Source organism: Podarcis vaucheri (genome assembly GCF_965113315.1).
Source record: "Podarcis vaucheri genome assembly, chromosome: 13".
In the NCBI taxonomy this organism is placed as follows: domain Eukaryota; kingdom Metazoa; phylum Chordata; class Lepidosauria; order Squamata; family Lacertidae; genus Podarcis; species Podarcis vaucheri.
Window position 1 is genome coordinate 23,199,788 of NC_138751.1, and position 18,425 is coordinate 23,218,212.

Below are 18,425 nucleotides of genomic sequence, written 5' to 3' on the forward strand. Positions count from 1 at the left end.
CTTTGGTCCTGGGGACGCGGGCAAAACGATTCCATGGCGAAATAAGGCTTTATATTTTTGGGGGCTCGCCCGGGATATCGCCCCACCCCAGAGGACCGAGGAGAGCCAGGCTCGACCTCAGGTGAACAGCTCAGATCGGCGTTCGCATTTCCAGTGCACACCCTGCCAGTTTGTAGGGGGAGATTGCCACACCGTCCTGGAGTGGAGACACCTGGTCGAGGGAGAAAAGAGTCCGAAAGAGGGAATCCGCAGCGGAGAAAAAGGTAAGCCCGAAGGAAAGGGCTAGGGGCCCGAGGGAAAGGGCCCGAGGCCTGATCAGCCTCACCTGGTAGCAGTAAAGTGCTGCCAGGAAAGGAACTGGCTGTGGCAACAGGGTGCCACCAGTAAGGTTTGGGAAAGGGAATGGGGCAGAGGGAATTGAGTGTTTTGTTGGCATGTTGTGTGTCAGATACTCCGGTGGATGAATTGTTGAATGAGGGCCAAGGCTTAGTGTCCCCTTGGCCGAGCGATTGTAGGGTTGTGCATTTTCTGACAATCTGTAGCATGTGGAGTGTGAGAGAATTTTGAAACCCGGTTAGGAGTGGAGTATCTGAAAAATGGGGTCTGGAGCAAGCCAATGTATTCCTCTGGAATGCTTTTTAAATAACTGGAAAACTGCATGGCTTTGATTTGCAATTAATCAACCCCCTGTGGCGAATCAACCCCCTGTGGCAAAATATATTAAATGTCCACCCAGACCAGATCCCCTATATCTCTACATGGAAGACCAATGTAGAAAAGAATCTACCATGGCTAAAGTCCTGCCGTGACAGCAACACACAGAACAGGATTTGTACAGTGAAGCCTCTGGTGTTAGAAGACCCAGAAGATGAGGAGGGGGAAGTGATTAAGCTACCACCTTACACTCCACCAACAGCCCCTCCAACAGCCCCCCCAGGCCAAAATCAAGAAGCACAGGGAGGTGCTGGTGTAGGGGGAGGAGGACCTGCGAAGGAGGATAGTGAGACGGAAGAAGAGGAAGATGACGAGGAGTTTAGGAAGACACTAAATGATATGAATCAAGGAAAAGAAAATGTGGACAGAAAAACAGAAAGAGAGACTAAAGGAGTTTGTAAAGCCATTTGAGGGAGAAGTTGGATGTGAGCCCCTTGTTAGTTGAGGCAGCAGAATGCTGCACCCCTGAAAAGAGGAAGAGATGGCAACGTAAGTGGGGACAGGCGGCGAAAAGAGTTATGTCTCACAGACAGTATGAGAAAACCAGGAAGGATCAGGCAGCCGGAGTAATGCCCCTTCGGAGGGTTTATGATCTGTCAGCCCCTGTCCCAGCTAGACAAGCGGAGGCACCACGGACCTACACGGTCCAGCATATGCCCTTTTCAAGTGCAGATGTTTGTAATTGGAGAAATCAAAATCCTTTCTTTGAGGAGAACCCAGCGAAGATCATAAAATTGTTTGAAGGGATTTTTAAAACCTATAATCCCACTTATGATGATGTACAATATCTCCTGGACTCACTACTAACTACAGAAGCATTGCTTGGCCCCTGCATGAGTCAACTAGGGGAATAGAGAAGGATCCTTTTATATGGGGCAGGGAACAGCAGCAGGCTTTTCAGGATCTCAAAGTGGCATTACAACAAGCCCCAGCGCTTGGCATCCCAAACCCCGAGAAGCCTTTTACCCTGTTCATAGATGAAGACCAGGGGGTAGCCAAGGGAGTCTTATGCCAGAAACTGGAAAATTGGCAGCAACCCGTCGCATACTTGTCAGAGAAGCTAACCCCAACAGAACAGAGGTTGCCCCCCCCGTATGAGAGCGGTTGTGGCAGTGGCCACCCTACTCACAAAGGCAGATAAATTCACGTTTGGACAGGACACCACCTGTGTGACTCCACACGCAGTCCCAGCCTTACTTGACATGAAAGGCACCTATTTCCTATCACAAGCGAAAATGAGGAAGTGCCAGATGCTGTTATTACATTCACGCCTGAAGTTTCAGGTTACCACAGCCCTTAACCCAGCTACCTTATTACAGGTGGGAGAAGGTGAACACGGGAGCCGCCCACTCAGTCTTACCTGTGCCTGTAACAAAACCCACAAACCAAGTGGTTAATATAATTGGAGCCACAGGTAAATCACAAAAGGCCCCGTTTTTGCAGTCTGTTACCTGCTGCCTAGGTGGCCAAGTAGTCCAGCACAAATTTTTGTATATACCAGAGTGTCCCATTCCTTTCTTGGGCCGAGACTTGTTAACAAAATTACAAGCCCAGATTTCCTTCCAACCAATGGGGGAAGTAATGATGACAACTGGACCAGCAGGAGAGTTTTCTTTAGAAATTCCCCTGAGAGACCATTGGTGCTTGATGATGGTAAAAGAAGAGGAGGGAATCCTCCCTGTTAACCTGCTTCATGATGCTGACCCTGGACTATGGGCGGAGGATAAAAACCAATACCCCATCCCACGACAGGCAGCTGAAGGAGTGTGGGTGCATTTGAAGCGATTGCCTCAACATGGAATCTTGAAACAATGCCAATCACAGTGGAACACCCCACTGTTGCCAGTGAAGAAGGAAGATGGTGGGTACCGCATATAGGCCCCAAAGTTCTGGAAAAGTGGAAAGGATGAACAGGACTTTGAAAAACCATTGACCCAAGAAACAGGGTCTAATTGGGTGTCCATGTTGCCCTTGGCTTTGCTTAGAGTCTGTAGTCTCCCATCGAAACGTATTCACTTGTCACCCTTTGAAGTGATGTTTGGGAGACCGGTTCCTTATGTGCGCATGCTTTCACCTATCCCTGCTCAAGATGTGGAATTGAACAATTATGTACAGTCAACTCTCTCGAGATTTTCTCTCTCAACAGGTGGACCCAGGCCCGAACTCCTTGCATGACCAGTTTGAGCCAGGTGACGAGGTGTGGATAAGACTGGTCCCAGGCACCACTGCAACCGTGCTGGAAGGGCCCATCTGCTCTCCACACCCACAGCTGTGAAGGTTGCTGGCGTCACACCTTGGGTCCACCACATTCAAGTGAAGAAAGCTGCTTCAGATTGGACTGTGTCTCAGCATCCTGAAGATCCCCTCCAGTGACGACCGCCTTGCTGATATCACTCCGGAGGCTGATATCTCTACGCACGGTGAAGAATTGGATGGGAGGGGCGCCCGCGGGCAGCGCCCCCAACGTAGACACTTGTTCTCCAGCCAATTTAGAGGCACCACCAGGACTTTTGATATTGGTACCAGAACCCCTTGATATAGTCACCCCGTGTGTCAGGCTGCTCCACGTGGTAGGAGCTTCCGAAGTAAGGTGGGGAGGCACCCCTGGGGCCCGGCAAATAATTGAATACGAATATCAGTGGGCCCTTCAGCAGTAAAGGAATATCAGAAATGACCCCTGAATATTGGTGGGAGGAGCCCTGGCATTCTTGGGGTTGGTGGGTGGGAGTTATCTCAACCGCCCTTGTCATATGGATGTGCATTTTCTTTTGCTGGCATGAGCGTGGCCCATTCTGTCAATAAGTCTAAATGTCTAGTATGCACCCTGGCCCCAACAGATGCCTCGAGTGGACTGCCGCTCCTCCCACTGCCACTTAACCGTTCCACCATCCACAATCTTTCCACCCTCCCAGATTCTCACCTCTGGCCTCAGTGGACTCATCACCCCTCCGTGTCCATAGGGTGAATGGGTGGGTCTGTGTGACGCAGGAAAAGAAACCTATTAGTAAAAGAGCAGTTGGTGTCTCCCACTGCCATTGCACTTGTGACACCGCAGATGTCACCTCTGTGCAAAATAAGTTCATATACCCTGGCTGTAATGGCATCTTCCCAGGTGGATGGATGGGGAGGATATTGACTATGCTGGTAGGCCCAATAATGCTTCTATTGCTTTTCTGCTTCTGTATCCCCTGCTTGGTGCAGTGCATGCAAAACATGTTACAGAGAATGATGTCTAGCATGATGGGACCCCGCGTGATTGCTTTAATGAGAGATTATAGACCCATACCCCAGAACGAACCTAAGTATTAGGTTGTTCATAAGAAGAGTAGGGAGTGAAGGGTTAATCTTCATATTAACTACACATAGTGAGTTTCTGCATTGAACTTACTTCTGCATTTGTGGTCAAGCCAGCTACCAGACAGGCTATGGGGCCATTTCCTGCCTTGCGCTTCCTGCTTCAGTAATGCAAGATAAAAAAGACACGTACAAGGGGCTGCTTAGCTAGCAAAAAAGACACGTGTACGAAGGAGAGGGGAGGGAGTGCTTAAGCCAGCAAGAAAGACACACGTACAGGGGTAAGAGGAGGGGAGTGCTTAGCCAGCAATATAGATATGCCCTAAAAGGGAATAAGTGAAAACTTGCCAGCTGATTGGGGAAGTTTTGGGGGAGGTCTGAGAGGTGGGTGAATGCTTTCAGGTATAAGAAAGTTTGCAGCCAGATTTCAGAAACGATATTCTGCTGGCTGTCTCTGTGCACAGATTAAACCCTTTTCTCCAAAGAAGAAACTTTCCTGGTGTTATTTTACTCTTTCTTTGGTCCTGGGGACGCGGGCAAAACGATTCCCTGGCGAAATAAGGCTTTACTTCTGGTTAAAAAAAGAAATAAAATAAAGCTCTCTCTCTCTCTCTCTCTCTCTCTCTCTCTCTCTCCCCCCCCCCACTTTCTCACAGACACAAACACAAACTAGGGAAGGGGTGATCTATGCAAATTTGCAAAGAGGAACAATCATCTGAAGAACACATGGGTCTAATTAGCTTATCATGGGCAGTCAAAACCCTGCCATGCAACTGCTTTTTTCTTGTTGTACCTTGAGGCTTCTCCTGCTTTGGTTTCTAAGGGAGTAAAAGGAATGGACAATTGCTATACCTGTCATACTTTAAGGTCTTTCTTTTTTAAATTGTCTTCCCTCTCTGCAGACAAAGTTGGAATCTGCTGCTCGTGGTTTTTATTACTGGATGTTAGACATGAGCATCTAGAAAACATCTCAGTTACAGAAAATGTATTAATGTGATTGTGGGTAACAGGAGAAAGCCTGAACAATACTTGGTGATTGGGGAGGGAATTGGATTCTTCTCAGGTTTCTGCCCATTTTTCTAGCAACAGGAGTCTACTCTACTGGAACCATAAAGATTCCCAGCTCTATATTTTCCTTTGTTTCATGGGTTAGGCAAAGCCTATTTCTGTATGCAGTGAGAGTTGCAGTCCTGGTTCAAGCAAGAAAATGAAGGAGGGGGAGCCATTTTGTTGCTACGATTGCACTCCCTGTCCAGAAGGGAAGATTTCAGACCAGATGGGTAAGCAATATGACATACCGAAATAGGAAGCAGATGGCCAGTAATCCAGAGGAATGGGAATAAGCATAAATATATGCATACAATATGGTTACAGGTTTTATTCTTTTTAAAAAAAGGAAGAAGAAAGATTTACTTATTGAATTTATATACTGCTCTATAACCAAAGGTCTCTTTCTTTTTTCCTTTTCCTTTTCCAAAAAAATTTCGCTACCTCTTTGTATTTTTAAGAAATATCTCAAAGCATTTTACAGCATATTAAATCATTAAAACATAAATAAAACAATTTGAAGAAAGTTGAATATAGAGTAGGCAGTCAAAGCAACATAACAGAAAACTAAAATACTATCTTAAAGATTTCAAAATAAAACATTACAAAGGAGGTCAGCTACAGAATTCATATTTAACATAGTTGGGCTGGGTGAATGTGAGACCCACTTCCTAGGCCAGGTGGAAAGGGCCTTGCAGGGAGCGGCCTTCAGGCCTCACGCCTTCTTCACCCTCTGTCCTCTTCTCCTCCAGCTGCTGGATGTAGACAGAGAAAGGTGTGACATCAGAAGAGAGCACAATGTATTAATTGAGAAGAAAGTTTACATTTTATTCACCTTAGATTAAGATTTTTTAAAAGAAAAGGCATAAAGTGTAAAGAAAAACAAAAAACAGCTGAATGTTTTAATGAAATATCTTGAACATCCATGATAAACTGCTGGGCAGAGGAAAATCAGGACCTGGTGTAACACTGCCCTTGGTAAAGCACTACGTTTGAGGTTTTATTGTATATATTCAAAAATGCCCAATTCTCATAGATTAATCATTGCTTAGAGTCTGTTGGGATGACAGGACTACATAAACTTTAATCTATGCAAGATTAACATGGATTGTATGGTTTGGGACACCAATAGAAACCTCATAACTCATTGCTTCTTTTTCAGATATGAATGACTGTTTTAAATGTCCAGATGAATATTATCCCAACAAAAAACAGGATTTATGTATTCTAAAGGAAATAAGCTTCTTGTCTTATGAAGAACCTTTGGGGATCAGTTTAGCCTGTTTTTCGCTTTGCTCTTCAATCATCACAGCTCTGGTGCTAGGGACGTTTCTGAAGCACCACAACACTCCCATTGTCAAAGCCAACAACTGGGATCTCACCTACATGCTCCTCCTGTCCCTCCTGCTCTGCTTCCTTTGTGCATTGCTATTCATTGGACAGCCTCAGAAGGTGACATGTCTTCTGCGACAACCTGTTTTTGGCATCATCTTCTCAATGGCTGTTTCTTGTGTGCTGGCAAAAACGATCACAGTGATTCTGGCTTTCATGGCCACCAAACCAGGATCCAGGATGAGGAAATGGGTGGGGAAGAGGCTGGCCAACTCCATTGTGATTTCCTGCTCCTTTATTCAAGCAACCATTTGTATCATGTGGTTGGCATTTTCTCCCCCATTCCCAGATGTCGATAAACACTCTATTTACGGAGAAATTGTTCTAGAATGCAATGAGGGTTCTGTAACTATGTTTTACTGTGTCCTGGGTTACATGGGCTTTCTGGCTATTGCCAGTTTCAGTGTGGCTTTCCTTGCCAGGAAGTTGCCTGACACTTTCAATGAAGCCAAGTGCATCACTTTCAGCATGTTGGTCTTTTGCAGTGTTTGGTTATCCTTTATTCCCTCCTACCTAAGCACTAAAGGAAAATACATGGTAGCTGTGGAGATCTTTTCTATATTAGCCTCCAGTGCTGGGGTGCTGGGGTGCATCTTTTTCCCTAAATGCTATATCATTGTTTTAAGGCCTCAACTGAATGATAAGGAAAAACTGATAAGACGAAAGGCTGGATGAATGTGTGGGTGTGTTTTGCTCTAGTCTGAACAACCAATGGATATTTGATTGTTTGGGTGTTTATGAATTATTTTCTTGGTAAATTTGTTCTATTTCAACTTTCTCAGACCTCTCTATCTTTTAAACATAAAAACAAAACATAAAAACAAAACCCTTGCACTCTGAAGCAATATCTCCTTATATATATACATGTTACCATAAACCTTAATTATTTAGAACAAGTCAACTTGAAACCCATAAACCTAAAAGAAATATTGATCAGAGTTGTGCAACTTATACTCTAAGAATAAGGGCTTAGAGAATTTAGCCAAATATTGCATGGCCTGGTTATATAGGATTTTGCCTGGTGCCTAAAGATATATAATGATGGTACATTGCTGACACCAGGTGAGCCACCCTGGGAAGAGAACTCCACAAATAGAGAATCACGGCAGAAAAGGCCTGTTCTTGTGTTGCCACCCTCTGGACCTCTTGTGGAGCAGGCACAGGAAGAAGGGGCTCAGATGATGAGCACACAGTCTGGGTCAGTTCATTTGGGGAGTGGAAGTCCTTGTGACATTGTGGTTCTGAGTAACTGATGGCTTAATAGGTCAAAACCATTACTTTTATTTGGCCTGGGCAACCAGTGCAATTGTGCCAGGATTAGTATTTTATGCTCAAATTTTCTTGCACTGGTGCGCAACCTGGTTACTGAATTCTACACCAGCTGCAGTTTCCAAACCATCTTCAGAGGCAGCCCCACATATAACACTTTGCAATAATTTAACTTACAAGCTACCAATGCATAGACGAATTACATTAGGCCTTACTCGTCCAGATAGGAGCGCAACTGGGCCACCAAGACCACCTGAGCTTCAAGTGACAGCAGTGAATTGATAATTATTCCTAGGTTGTGTACAGTTTCCTTCAGAGGGAGTGTTACAATCAAGAGCAGGCCACCTTCCATCCATACAGTCTAAGGAGCCCCCCACTAATGTCCTCTAATGGTAGATATGCCATACACTAGCTCTTCAAATACACTAAGAATTGCATTACATGGTAAAGAAATATGGGCCATAAAGGCTGCAGATTAGAAGAAACCCAGAAGATCTCAAATTCATAGAGTAAGCAGTAGTATAATCACCTGGTGCTAAGCACTAAGGCAAACACAGTGACTTGCTGGGTTGTCAACTATCAAGGCTCCAGAGCTCTGGTGGAATCCTCATTAACTTGTGCATGGTGCCCAGTGCCAAATCCCTGAACTGTTGCAACTGAAACAGAGAGGGTACTGCATTATACAATTTTCAGCAGTTGTTGGTCTCATCTCTTTACCCTGGCTTTCAACACTTGATATGCCAATTTCTATCACCCCCATATTTACTAAATGCTAAGTTGTTTAAAATACTGCTTCATTTGTTGTAACCCACCCATGAGTAGGAGGACAGGTAATGTAATAGAGGGAACAAGCAAAACCCTTGTGAAACTACAGACATGGGCAAGCTTCTTGGGACCCTACATCAGTGTCATCTCTGTCTTCCCAAAGGCTAAGGGGTTCTTTCTCTGGCATTCAGAAGCAAGACAAGAAACAAGTGGCAAAGGCGGGGTTTGAGGCTACAGATTGAAAGGACTCAGCAGCTGGGTTGCTACCAATTAGGCCTTGCTCTTCTAAAAGTAAGACTCGCGCTGCCTTCCAACTTCATTGATGAGCCCGCCCACCACTTTTCCACCACATTTCCTAATTAGAAAATGCCTCCCTCCCCAAAAGCTGCGCTGTGTTTTGGTAGGTAAAGGTAAAGGGACCCCTGACCATTAGGTACAGTCATGGCCGACTCTGGGGTTGCGGAGTTCATATCACTTTACAGGCAGAGGGAGCTGGCATTTATCCACAGACAGTTTTTTCGGGTCATGTGGCCAGCATGACTAAGCCACTTCTGGTGAACCAGAGCATCTCACGGAAACGCCATTTACCTTCCTGCCGGGGCGGTACCAATTTATCTACTTGCTTTCAAAGTGCGAGGTTGGCAGGAGCAGGGACCGAGCAACTGGAGCTCACCCCGTCGCGGGGATTCGAACCGCCGACCTTCTGATCGGCAAGTCCTAGGCTCTGTGGTTTAACCCATAGCGCCACCCGCGTCCCTATGGGTTGGTAAGTTGCCTTTAAATCTTCAGCACAGTGCTCCTAATACAAGTTTAAGGGTACATGAACGCTAAACTATGATGTTATACGTCTGAAGCCTTGGTGCCTCCCTCATCCAAGCCAAAGTATCATTTGATATTCAACTAGGTGGAAGATGTGGGGGAATCTTCAAATGTAACAAACAAGTTTCCTCCTGCAATTACACAGAGGAACCCCAACGTTGACTTTGTAATTATTTTCCCCTGTCATTACAGCAATGACTATTATTAATTTTGTTGCACGCTGAACCCCCTGTGGAATTCGAATAGGAAAGAAAAAAAGAAAGTTCTTATTTGGTAAATATACACACAAGAATTCATAACTACCGCTAGGGCTTAGTGGTATTTATACTTCAGAGTTCTGGTCTATTTAAAAACCGAATAAACATTTAAATCAGCCTTTTGCAACTGGTGACATTGAAATAAGGGAGTTTTCTGTGGAAAGAATGTCATGTTTCTCAAGTGAAGATTTGCCTTCACACTCAGGATGGCGACTTTGCTTATGTTGCTGCTGGCACTGCTTCCTGAAATGTCATGCAAGACTCACATGGTGAAGTGTCATGTCCATGATCCACACCCTCCACTTCACAAGTATCATCGCTCAGGAGACCTCATCCTTGGTGGCTTAGCTTCTCACAGCTTCATCGTTTCCAATGCATTAGCCTTCACTATAGAACCCCCACAGGCATTGCCGGAAGAGCTTGCGTAAGGAGTTGCTCTTTCTTTTATCTCTTTCTGTTTTTCTTAGCTTCTTTCTCTGAATATTGAAAGCTAGGGCATATGGATTTTTAAACATAGAAAGTATAAAGAATGCAATTAAGGATATGTCCCTTGTTCCCCATAGCAGGATAATAGAATATGATAAATATAAATTTCTTTCACTGACTAATATAGGCTTGCATAGACTAGTTCCATATCTATTTTGAAATCTGTTGTGGTCCATCTTAACAGGGAAAGGAATCTCAGTGATATGTGATAGATTTTGTATTCTTCCTTTATATGTTCCAGAGTTTAAAAAATGTTTTTAACACATAAAAAGGGGTTAACAGGATTACTAAAAACAAAAGCCAACAATTTTGTAAACTACCCTGGACTGCATCCACAAATGTGGTTTAAAATACTGTACTATTTCATAATGCAAACAATGATGAGAATGCAATAATTGTGATTTAGAAAATGAGAGATATCTTTTTGATACAGAATGCAATTCTCATTTCAGAGTAGTGACTAAGAATTACCAGCACATCCTGGCCTTGGAATTTGCAGTGAAGGAGATCAATGCCAGCCCTCAGATCTTACCCAATACCACCTTGGGCTTCCACATATTTGACATCTATTTCATTCCAAAAGGGACCTATCATGCTACAATGCTGCTAATGTCCAGCCCAAACAGATTGGTCCCCAACTACAAATGCGACAGCCATCATCATTTGATAGCAGTCATTGGGGGGCTGGACCCCCTAACCTCTCTTCATGCTGCAACAGTCTTGGATATCTATAAAATTCCACAGGTATAATGCATCCATCTCTGCGCTGAGCATCATGGATTTAAAGTTGTTGTTTTACTTTCATGGTTGCATTGCCTGCCATATTTCACCTTGTGGTTCAGAGGCCAAAATATGTGAACTGGTGTGGTGAATAAAGCATAAGCATAAGCTTCAATACCACAGCAAGACTCTTATACAGGGGATACGATTTTAAATTTATTGATACAATTTGGAAAAAAACACATGAAATAAATACTTTTTATTTGAAGAGAGACTAATTATGCAGGTTGATTTCCATTGGTCACCAATCTTTTGGGGGGAAATGTACAAAAGTCTCAGGGTTGTAAACATCATTGCCTCACAAATTTAATACAAGGAGATTGAAATGATGGTGATTGAGTGGGAGTTGAAAACGGCAGCTTTCGGATTGTGCTTCTCAGAAGTGGAGTTACAAGTTATGGAGGATAAATCCCATCAAAGGAAAATTTAGATGAGAATTCATGGGACTATGCTAAAATTAACAAACATGTGGTATCGAATATCTACTAGACTGTACTACATGAAGTTGATGTTATGCCCACATTGTGTTCGCAGGAATGAAGGCAGAAGGCTGTATGTATGTCTTTATAAAGGAAATTTGCATTTACTAAGGATTTGTGGTGCCGTAGCATAGGATCAACATGGGCATGCAAAATGTTGGCAGAAGGGTGTCTGTGTGTCTTTATGCCGGGAGTATAAGCACATGTTATAACAGAAGCTGGTAAATGTGTTTTGACTGAAAAAGAAAGCTACAACAATGTAGAGTGTCCAGGGTTTAAATACAGCAGGACAATTCTTTTCTTGGAAACATGGTACCTTTTTTGTTCTTCTTTATAGTGACAGTCTTCAACCTCCAATTTTCACTTTTATTTGGTGGGTACGCTTAATTGGCAACAGTAACACAAAATACTTTCAGTATTATTATTTTCAGCATCTTGTATTGAGTGATGGTGCAACATTGTCCTTACTCAAAAGGCAACTTAAATGTTGAATAAAGATGACTGAATATATTCATGAAACTATTCCTATTCTTTCTTTCTTTTTCTGCAATCCCTTTTAGCTCATATATAGCCCGGCTCCAGTCATGGAGGACAAAACTCCAGGCCTTTCCTTCTACCAAATGGTCCCACAGGAAGCCCTTCAGTATAAGGGGATTCTCTCCTTACTTCTGCATTTCAGGTGGACCTGGGTTGGACTCCTTATCATGGATCTTGAGAACGGAGAAAGATTTGTGCAAGCCGTGGTTCCAATGTTTACTTCTAGTGGCATTTGTTTTGCCTTTATAGAACGATTCCCCAAATTATCTCTTGTCACTGATTTAAAAGACTTATTCCAACAGGGTGCAAAAATATATGATAAAGTAATGAGTAGCAAAGCCAATGTGATGATCTTTTACGGAGAATCTTATTCTATGATATTTCTGAGATGGCTTCCGTATTTATCTGAGCAAGAACATGGGAATATTAACCCAAAGGGTACAGTGTGGATATTGACAGCCCAGGTGGAGCTGACTTCTCTCGTTTATCAAAGGACTTGGGATAAAGAAATAATCCACGGGGCTCTGTCCTTTGCAATTCACTCCAATGATATATCAGGATTTCAACAATTTACTGCCAGCAGAAAACCTGCCACCTCAAAAGAAGATTATTTCATCAAGGACTTCTGGCAGCAGGCCTTTGCCTGTTCATTTCCAGGTACAGGTGCAGAAGATATGGATGGGGATATCTGCACCGGAGATGAGAATGTGGGGACTCTTCCTGGGCCTTTCTTTGAATTGAACATGATTGGCCATAGCTACAGCATCTACATGGGTGTTTATGCCATGGCACATGCCGTTCATGACACGTTCTCATGGAGACTGAAATCAAGAATGTTAAAGGACCAAGGGCAGTTGTCATTTCAAAATCAACAGCCATGGCAGGTAATGAAGCCAATTTTCTCTTCCAGTACAGCACCGTATCATGGGTGCTGAAATAGTCCATGCCTCATTTAATTAATTATCTCACTGATTTTCGTTTGTTTGTTTGTTTGTTCTTTTTTGATTCTGTTGCCACTGAATATATTTGTAAGACTGATACACATCCTCTTCTTCTGATTTTCTTTTAAAAATATAGTTCCATCATTTCCTCAGAGGTGTATTATTTAATAATAGTGCTGGAGATGAGGTTTCCTTTAACCAGAATGGGGAGTTGAAAGTTGGGTTGGATGTTATTAATTGGATTGTTCCCCTAAACCAATCCTTTCATAAAATTAAAGTTGGGAGGATGGATCCCCAGGCTTCTTCACATCAAGTGTTCACCATCCATGAAGATGCTATAACATGGCAAAGGCGGTTTAACAAGGTAGGGAGATACCCAGTTTGGAATGAACATTGACTTCAGTACTGTTTGTAAACATCATTTCACTTACAGATAGGTAGCCGTGTTGGTCTGCCATAGTCAAAATAAAAAAAATTCCTTCCTGTAGCACCTTAAAGACCAACTAAGTTGGTTCTTGGTATAAGCTTTCCTGTGCATGCACACTTCTGAAGTGTCTCTGAAGACGTGTGCATGCACACGAAAGCTTATACCAAGAACTAACTTAGTTGGTCTTTAAGGTGCTACAGGAAGGAATTTTTTTATTTTGATCATTTCACTTGACCACAATGATTTTGTGATGTGTGAAAAAATATTGAGCTGGTCAGGGAAATTACACTTCATGAACTTATTCACTATGGTAGTGTTACAGATTATTATTTTAAGAATTATTATTTTTTTGAGAAATTGATAGATGAACTAAATATATTCATCTTTTGCTTTGAATATATGTCAAATGATGATCTTTGGTTGAGATCCAAAGTTTGTCATGCACATTGATTTCATTGTATCGGTTCAGAGCACTCCATCTTTGAATATCACTTAAGATCATTTTCATTCAAAACATTCAAAATTCCATCAGAAAGACCAAAGTACAGTAGTACCTCGGGTTACAAACCTCGCCCCAGGTTGAGAACGGAAATCGTGTGCCGCGTTGCGGTGTCATTAGGAGGCCCCATTAGCGAAAGCGCACCATAGGTTAAGAACGGACGTTAGTTACGAATTAAGTTCATAACCCGGGGTACCCCTGTGTATGTAACCTTTATTCATTTTATTTACGAAATAATCTTTGGCAGCGTGGTTGAAACCAGCTCTATGAAAAGGAGGAAGTGAGAAAACCAGGTAGAATCTCCTCTTTTGCTCCCCACCTTTCCATCAAGTGGAAAACATTATTTCTTGCTTGCCTCTATCAAACCAGAACTTCACTATTTAGAACACTAACTCTATCATCTTCCTAATGCCCAATGAAAAAGGCAATTACAAGAATTTCTTTTTACTTCTTTCCTTCTCAAACAAGAAACCGATTTAGAATTCTTCTCCTGTCCTGTACCTTTTGGTTAAAAAAGGAAATACAATCAATCTCTCTCTCTCTCTCACACACACACACACACACACACACAGAGAGAGAGAGAGAGAGAGAGAGAGAGAGAGAGAGAGAGAGAGAGAGAGAGACAGACAGACAGACAGACAGACACAAACACATGCTAGGGATGGGATGATCTATGCAAATTTACAAAGAGCAACCATCATATGAAGAATGCAGGGTTCTGATTTGCTTATGGTGAGCAGTCAAAAGCCGGCCCTGCAACTGCTTTTTTGTTTGTTTGTGTGCCTTTCAGGCTTCTCCTGCTTTACCTTCTAATAGAGTAAAAGGAGCAGACAATTGCTATGCCTGTCATACTTTAATGCCTTTCCTTTCATTAAGTGTATTCCCTCTCTGCAGACAAAGTTGGAATCTGCTGCTCGTGGTTTTTATTACTGGATGTTAGACATGAACATCTAGAAAACATCTCAGTTACAGAAAATGTATTCATATGATTCTGGGTGATAGGAGAAAACCTGAACCATCCTTGGTGATTGGGGAGGGAGTTGGATTCTTCTCAGGTCTCTGCCCACTTTCTAGTAACAGGAGTCAGCTCTACCGGAACCATAAAGATTCCCAGCTCTATATTTTCTTTTGTTTCATGAATTAGGCAAGGCCTATTTCTGTATGCAGTGAGAGTTGCAGTCCTGGTTCAAGCAAGAAAATGAAGGAGGGGGAGCCATTTTGTTGCTACGATTGCACTCCCTGTCCAGAAGGGAAGATTTCAGACCAGATGGGTAAGCAATATGACATACCGAAATAGGAAGCAGATGGCCAGTAATCCAGAGGAATGGGAATAAGCATAAATATATGCATACAATATGGTTACCGGTTTTATTCTTTTTTGGGGGGAATGGTAAATCTGAGTGATGCAGAGGGCCTTGTTGAAGATGCAAAAATCCAACTTGGTTTCCTTGGTAGAATAATTTGCCCTTGTGTTGAATGTGAGCTGATCGGTCCACAGCCTCCTTGCCTCATCTTCAACCCATGACCTCCGAACAGGCAAAAAGAGGGGTTGGTTTTTCCTGTCTTCCTTGTATGAGTTTCTGTGTTTATAAGCAATCTCCTCCTTGAAGTCTCATTCAGATCCACAAATGCAGTGTGGCTAATAGTTTATCCGCTCAGCCATAGGGATGTTGAGATGGGCTTGCAAGATTATGGCCTCTGTGGTTGATAATCACCTTCCCCAATCCTGTTGTCTCGTAATAGGAGAACAAGGGGTTTGGCTTCTGGAAACTTTGTTTATATAAAATACACAATCGCATATAAAAATGTTAAATTTACACACACACACACACACACTTTCCTTCTGACATACCCTGCCTCTCAGCCTCAGGGTTATCACCTAGGAGCCATGCAAACTCTCACCTCAACTAAAAAAGTCTAGCAATGAGAAGAGTTCTTGGAAACAGTGGACATCACCCTAGCCTCTTGTTTCTTATGGGCAGGCACAGAGGAGTTGGTTCTTCCTCAGGCTGCCGTCAGCTGTGTCCCATTCAGCTGCACACCCAGTTCCAGGAGCAACAGGTTTGTTGAGTTTCCCAGGTGGTCCAAAGGGTGAGGAAAGGGCACCTTTTCACTCACACTGCATTGATTGATTGATTGATTGATTGATTGAATGAATGAATGAATCTGTACACCCCCCTATACCCAGAGGTCTCTTTCTTTCTTTCTTTCTTTTATTTTTCTGTACCGCTTTATATTTTTAAGAAAAATCTCAAAACGCTATACAGCTTATTAAATCAATAAAATAAAAATAAAACAATCTGAACAAAATCAAATATAGAGTATGAAGTCAAAGAAACATAACAGAAAACTAAAATATTATCTTAATGATTTCAAAGAAAACATTTCAAAGGAGGTCAACTACAGAATACATATTTAACACAGCTGGGTGAATGTGGACCCCACCTCCGAGGCCAGGTGGAAAGGGCCTTGCAGGGAGCAGCCTTCATGCCTTCTTCACCCTCTGTCCTTTTCTCCTCCAGCTGCTGGAGGGAGGGAGAGAAAGGTGTGGCATCATGAGACAGCACGATGTATTAGTTGAGAAGAAAGTTTACATTGTAATTCACCTTAGATTAAGATTTTTTTTTTTAATGGCATAAAGTGTAAAGCAAAACAAAAAAGATGCAGAATGCTTTAATGAAATGTCTTGAACATTTATGATAAACTTCCGTGGCAGAGGAAAATCAGGACCTGGTGTAACATTGTCCTTGGTAATGCACTACATTTGAGGTTTTGTTGTATATATTTAAAAATGCCCAAATCTCATAGATAAATTGTTGGTTGGAGTCTGTTGGGATGACAGGATTACATAAACTTTAATCTATGCAAGATTAGCATGGATTGTATGGTTTGGGAGACAAATATAAACCTCATAACTCATTGCTTCCTCTTCAGTTATGAATGACTGTTTTAAATGTCCAGATGAATATTATCCCAACAAAAAACAGGATTTGTGTATTCTGAAGGAAATAAGCTTCTTGTCTTATGAAGAACCTTTGGGGATCAGTTTAGCCACTTTTTCTCTTTCCTCTTCAATCATCGCAGCTCTGGTTCTAGGGACGTTTCTGAAGCACCACAACACTCCCATTGTCAAAGCCAACAACCGCGACCTTACCTACATGCTCCTCCTGTCCCTCCTACTCTGCTTCCTTTGTGCATTGCTATTCATTGGACAGCCTCAGAAGGTGACATGTCTTCTGCGACAACCTGTTTTTGGCATCATCTTCTCAGTGGCTGTTTCTTGTGTGCTGGCAAAAACGATCACAGTGATTCTGGCTTTCATGGCCACCAAACCAGGATCCAGGATGAGGAAATGGGTGGGGAAGAGGCTGGCCAACTCCATTGTGATTTCCTGCTCCTTTATTCAAGCAACCATTTGTATTATGTGGTTGTCATTTTCTCCCCCATTCCCAGATGTCGATAAACACTCTATTTATGGAGAAATTGTTCTAGAATGCAATGAGGGTTCTGTAACTATGTTTTACTGTGTCCTGGGTTACATGGGCTTTCTGGCTGTTGCCAGTTTCAGTGTGGCTTTCCTTGCCAGGAAGTTGCCTGACAGTTTCAATGAAGCCAAGTTCATCACTTTCAGCATGTTGGTCTTTTGCAGTGTTTGGTTATCCTTTATTCCCTCCTACCTGAGCACTAAAGGAAAATATATGGTAGCTGTGGAGATCTTTTCTATCTTAGCCTCCAGTGCTGGGGTGCTGGGGTGCATCTTTTCCCCTAAATGTTACATCATTGTTTTAAGGCCTGAATTGAATGATAAGGAACAGCTTATAAGAAGAAAGGCTGGATGAATGTGTGGGTGTGTTTTGCTGTAGTCTCCAAAACCAATGGATATTTGGTTGTTTGGGTGTTTATGAATTATTTTCCTGGTAAATGTGTTCTATCTCTATTTTCTTTGGACCGCTCTATCTTTTAAACATATATACACACTCTCTTTCCTAAAACCCAAATCCCTTGCACTCTGTAACCAGACCTCCTTATGTATATACATGTTGCCATAAACCTGAATTATTTAGAGCAAGTCATCTTGAAACCCATGAACCTAAAACACATCTTGATCAGAAATGTAAATTAGAATACAGTTTAAAATGCAGCTTAAAATGCAGCCTCGTTTTAGTGGTAGCCCATAGATCAAAGCCATAAGGGGAGAAAACGTCAAATATTCACGGGGCCAATTATCCATGCTGGTCCTACATGGGTCAGCAAAAAGAGTCGAGGGAAAATTTATATACAAATCCCATATAAGGGGTTCCATTAAAAAAAGAGGGGAGTTAGACTGAGTGGGGGGTTGAACTCTGGTCTCCTAGGGCCTAGTCTGTTGCTCTAACCACTACACTATATTGGCTCTCAGTGGATAGTATTCACGATGACCATATAGTGCCTCCATAATCAAAGGCACTATGCCTCTGAATACCAGTCACTGAGGAACAATGGTGGGAGCAAGCTATTGCTTTCTTTTCCAGCTTGTGGGCATCCTAGATGCATCCAACTGGTCACTCTCAGAGCCAGGGTGCTGCATTGGACAGGATCTTGACCTAGCAGGACTGCTTTTTCCTAATAAGTCAGATTCTGTTCATTCATGCCAAGCAGAGGAGAATGCTGGCCCTACTTGTCAACTGGTTTGGTCACTGTGAGAACAGGATGCTGGACTGATCAAGCTGCAGGTCTTTT

The 18,425-nt window shown here is 42.7% G+C and overlaps 2 protein-coding genes across 2 annotated transcripts; both read left to right on the forward strand.

The window, feature by feature from the left end:
- Positions 1 to 9,763: 9,763 nt before the first annotated feature.
- Positions 9,764 to 15,562, forward strand: LOC309516529 (vomeronasal type-2 receptor 26-like; the record flags this gene model as incomplete). Its single annotated transcript, XM_082195291.1, has 5 exons — positions 9,764 to 9,981; positions 10,496 to 10,787; positions 11,863 to 12,723; positions 12,917 to 13,144; positions 14,851 to 15,562. 5 exons carry the CDS (start codon positions 9,764 to 9,766, stop codon positions 15,001 to 15,003), a joined length of 1,752 nt encoding a protein of 583 aa, XP_082051417.1. The 3' UTR covers positions 15,004 to 15,562.
- Positions 15,563 to 16,398: 836 nt separating this feature from the next.
- On the forward strand, positions 16,399 to 17,548 carry LOC309517035 (vomeronasal type-2 receptor 26-like). The gene has a single exon (XM_082196043.1). It carries the CDS (start codon positions 16,643 to 16,645, stop codon positions 17,543 to 17,545), a length of 903 nt encoding a protein of 300 aa, XP_082052169.1. The 5' UTR covers positions 16,399 to 16,642; the 3' UTR covers positions 17,546 to 17,548.
- The last annotated feature ends 877 nt before the right edge of the window (positions 17,549 to 18,425 follow it).

Excerpts from the sequence above, each read along its gene's own strand:
- LOC309517035 (XM_082196043.1), top strand. The coding sequence starts at position 16,643 with ATGAATGACTGTTTTAAATGTCCAGATGAATATTATCCCAACAAAAAA.